Raw genomic sequence first — 4936 nt, forward strand, 5'->3', positions numbered from 1 at the left:
TAAGCCACGGAACCAACTTGCGGATCTTACAAATTTTTCTATGTGCTTCATTTTGGTTTTTTAACGAATCTTTTTTGCCGTAGCGCCATCAGTAAGAAATTTATTTCTTCACTCAACCAGGTCCTTTACAGCTACCAGCATCTGACGAGACGTGTCGCTTTAATAATTGTAATTAATTGTTGCTATTAATTTGTTTGAAACGTTAGGATCATAGTTAAGCCGTTTTCAATAATCATCAGTTCAAGCCAAAAAACCAAAGGACGTCCACAACTGGATATATAGACCTCCCCTAAATTTGTTTACAATCACCACCAGAATCCGCGTATCTATGACTTAGACCGCTAGTAAAACTTATGAGGTCTCTCAGAACAGTTCATAATAATTAATGTAATATGTAATATGCATGTGGGATTTTTAATCTGGCACGGTGTGGGGTAAATCAGAAACCTTAGGGGATACAGGAAAACTGTCTTAGGAACCATTACGCCATTTTTATAAGTGCACCTTTGCAACGGGCAACAGCGTGTAAGAGGGATTGGAATCGAGAGGAATATTATAAACTATTACCAGATAAAAGTAAAAAATCACCGTTATTTACATAAGTGTTAAAAATTGTTGTAATAATAACATGATGAAATAATATTATATGTAATTAGTTGTTTTAAAGGAACATTATCTTTCTTGCAAGATTCTATATCTACTCGTGGATTATTCAACGTCAGCAAAACGGTCATTAGTCAAGTAACGTTGCGGTTTTGAAATGCACTCATAACCGCAAATGATCATTGCTAAACAGTTACGTATGTTGTCGTAGATGTCGTAGAAATTGTAGAGTTAGATGTAGGGTTAGATATTACATTGTACTTGACAAGTTTTTGAAAAAGCGCCATATTATGGTATTAAATCTAGTGGCCATATCAGGATGAGCACAATTAAGTGCTGTTGCATTTAAACGTTTGTTACAATCCAAAGAAAAATGAGTGAATCGTAAAATGTTACATTTATCAACACTAGTGGCGCTGTCATTGCATTCTGCATAATTTCTATGCCCAACTAAAGTTTGATAAAACTTCTAACACCCAGGTTGCACCTAGAACTAGATTAAGTTCATATTCCCATATGTCACGTTCACAAAATAATTTAAAAGTAATTGCCTGACCCATTAAAATATGGAATAAATGATAACATAAAAAACAAACACACTTATTTTTAAAAAAATAATTAAATTTCTGATCGACACTTTTTTAACCAAAGGAACAGTTGATAACAGCCTACTCCTACTCTCTTCCCTTCTTCGTTTTCATGTTGGAAAGGGCCATGAATTGTTATTATTTTTACTATATTTAACACCTTGTACACAATTGTGGAATGCAAATAAATAATATCCGTTCACGCGATACATGCAGCCGTAGACGCATACCACACCTAGAGGAGCCGGTGATCATTTTATACCGATTTATCGGATATCGAAGTTATAACAGGTAAAATAACTAATATTAATTGCTATTTCGGTAACTACTCTAGCAAACCATAAAGCTTTTAATGCCTGGGTCTGTCATTTAAAAAAAATAAACAACTTTAAAAATACGTCACGACAATCGTGTGTGTTATTGTTTGGGATGGTGATTTCGGTGTTTATTTATTGAAAACATACCGTAAGTAGCGTTTTTTAAATTTACTCTGAATATAAATGTTTATAAACTATACTTTAAGGAGTAATTTCTTGGTAAACGTTAGAACCACTCAAACGAAGTATTATCATATTTATCCAAGTACACCAAAAATTTCATTAGTGCTTTTTAAGTGCGGGATTTGCGGTGTATTACTGCATTTTATTTGAGATGTTTTTGTTGGTAGTACGGAGGGTATTTATTTAGCAATGCAGAATAATAATTTTTATTTATAAAAACTTGTATTTAAACTGAATTCTCTTCTAATTTGCGAAACCAAATAGCCGCCATTTTGTGGTAGGAGGACCGCATCGCGTGAGCGGATATTGAACACATGTTCTGCTCAAGTCTATGATCGTAGGAGAGCTGAGAACTGTTTAAAAGTAAACGAACTTTTGAGTATGTGCCTTTGCAATTTCGAGATTTCTTTAATAAAAAGGTTACATTTGTGGCAAGTGTCCAGACCTGTGTGGGCAGGCACCATCGGCCTACATATTTCTATTATTCACTAACATTGATGTGTTTTGGATTGAAAGGTAAGTGCAGGGATTTAAGATCTACTTCGTATTAAGACGTTTGATAATACTGCGATGGGTTAAGGTAACTGTAAAATTATTACTCATAACAGTGGAGCTCCTTGTGAAAGCTCCTATTCTGTCGTCAAGCAGTTATGTGAGAACATAGACACATAGAACTTGATAATTTTATGTCAGCGTGACGGACTGAGTGGTAGTGCACCTAGATTGAGATCCATGCGATTCAAAAATTTGAATGGCATTGCAACTGTTATGGAAAGGCGTGTCACTTCACACCAGGCACATGACTTGTTTCTGTAGTTGGCTGCTGATGGCCTTGACTGCGGCACTGGACAAACGGGCGAGCTGAAGACTCTTAACCCATATGAAAAAATAGCCGACCTGAGGGCACTCAAGTGGGTACGGACCTCGGCTCTGGTCGCTACTGGACACTACCGCTAGAAGGGCGAGTTGTGGGTTAAAATCTACGCCAGTACACGCTGAGCTGAGAGGCTCTTTGTGCTCTTGAGTGAGGACGGTCATTTCGTTTGGAGTGTGGGTGTGTTGCGACCTGATTGGCCTGGCGAGCGTGATAGGGTCGTTAGGGCCGATGGGTCCTACGAGCACGGCGGCGGTGTTTCTTGATAAAGACGTAAATGAAGCAAGCGTTCCTTCCTCGAACCTGTAAGATGTGGAATGATCCTCCTTCTGAAGTATTTCTTCTAAAAGCATGTTTCCAGGACTCTCAGAGGCAGGTAATGCATAGACAGCTCCTCCGATGTTGCAAACTACACGAGCAACTAACACGAGGGGATTGCGATGGCGATGAGCAGAGCCGAAATATGTTTATTGTTACCCGCGTGTCTTGATATTATAAAAAAGAAAATTACTTTTTATCAGACTCATTAACAGTTTGAAAGTCTGTTGCCAGTCACTGACTGGTGATCTTTCTTGTTATGATAGTTATTGTTACCTACTCATGACGACCTCGGTGATCTTGGGTTCCGTAACCGGTAGTGCGATTTGAGAAATTAACTTTTCTGAATTCGGTATGGTACGGATATTCAGAGTAATGCCCCAGAATTAATTCCGTAGCTCTGGTATTCACGTACAAGGAATTTTTAATTTGAAACCGGATAATTATTGTCTTACAACGTAGTTAGTTCTCACTTGTACATGAGCTTCATTGCTTTTTATTCACACATTTTAAAGAGTACGCGACACTAGGTGAATATTATTATTTTTATTTTATAAAATTTCAATACAATGTTCATAACACACCATCGTCATCCCTAATCCATCTTTATCCACTGTTGAGTATTGGGCTCTCCTAGTTTATGCTCTAACACTTACGATTAAGATACATAAATAATAATAAAAACTCGTAACAAATAACAACAAATACAATATCACAGAAATGCTTTGGTTTAATGCTTGCCATGGTGGAAGCCCCAGTCCTTGTGGCTGTGGTGACCACCCTTCTTGCCATGGTCATCATGATGGTGATGATGCTCTTCATGACCATGATGTCCTTTGTATCCTTTGTGATCCTCGTCATGATGGTGCTTGTCATGGTGGCCATGGTCACCATGGTGCTTGTGGTGATGACCGCTATGGTGATGACCTCCTTTCTTATGATGTCCACCATGTTCACCATGATGATGATGATGATGCCCATGTTTGTGATGGTTTCCTGTCTTATGATCACCATCGTAAAAGTGATGGTCCTTGTGGAAGTGATCCTTATGGTATTTCTTGTGGTAACCATCGGTGTGCTCTCCCTTATCATGATGTTTTTTATACCCATGTTTGCCGCCTTTATGGTGGTGTCCATGTTCGTGATGATGACCATGTTCATCATGTTCATCCCAATGCTTCTTATGGCCGCCACCGTGTTCATGATGATGTCCTCCGTGATGATGCTTCCCATGATGACCGTGTTCGCCTTTATGGTGATGGTGATGTCCTTTATGTCCCTTATGTCCTTTATGCCCATGTTCATGATGATGATCTGAATGATGCTCATTTCCACCGCCAGACTCATGGTGTGAACTATGATGCTTGCTAGCAGCTGTGACAAGGTCTTTTTCTTCCTCGCCCAGCTCCTTGGCGTACACTGCCACGAGGCAAAGCAAACCAACTGCAATGAACAACCTCATGTTGACTGTTGATTAATTGGTATCTATCATCTTATTTATAGGTATTCTGGACTCAGTGAGGAAAGTGTTCCGCAAGGCATTTGCAAAAGATTCAGGGACAAGATCGAGTCGGTCGCCGGTCGAGCGTTAACGGTGCAATTTAAGTTAATACTTCGTGACGGTTAGATGATTTTTTTGGGAAGTCGTTGTACGCAGCCTCTCTTACCATTCAAGTTCTGTAATAGTACAAATTACTTGGAGATCGTTGCGTATCGATACTGACTCAATCGATAACTTGAAAGTTTGTTTAAATTATTGCAGGTATTACTTGTGGTATTAGAGATAATATATGTAGATATATATATCTATCTAATAATTATGTTGATCAATAACTGTGTTTTCTCCCAAAAAAGACATGAATGCAAATCTACTAAAAATAAAATTTAAAAAAATTGGAGACAGACCGAAATAAACAAGAACCCAAATCCAGTTACGTATATCAAAGCTTGAATATTTCCAAATATTCAAATATTTTTCAGTCTGAACAACATTGATACTGTTTAGTCTGTCGTGAAAATTATTTTTTGTCCCTTTCAATTTCATCGGGTGGCGT

The 4936-nt window shown here is 38.1% G+C and overlaps 1 protein-coding gene across 1 annotated transcript; it reads right to left on the minus strand.

The window, feature by feature from the left end:
• Positions 1-3612: 3612 nt before the first annotated feature.
• Positions 3613-4344, minus strand: LOC113227070 (histidine-rich glycoprotein-like). The gene has a single exon (XM_026459943.1). It carries the CDS (start codon positions 4342-4344, stop codon positions 3613-3615), a length of 732 nt encoding a protein of 243 aa, XP_026315728.1.
• Between the last annotated feature and the right edge of the window lie 592 nt (positions 4345-4936).

This window comes from Hyposmocoma kahamanoa, unplaced genomic scaffold (assembly GCF_003589595.1).
Source record: "Hyposmocoma kahamanoa isolate Upper Pololo Valley unplaced genomic scaffold, ASM358959v1 202, whole genome shotgun sequence".
In the NCBI taxonomy this organism is placed as follows: domain Eukaryota; kingdom Metazoa; phylum Arthropoda; class Insecta; order Lepidoptera; family Cosmopterigidae; genus Hyposmocoma; species Hyposmocoma kahamanoa.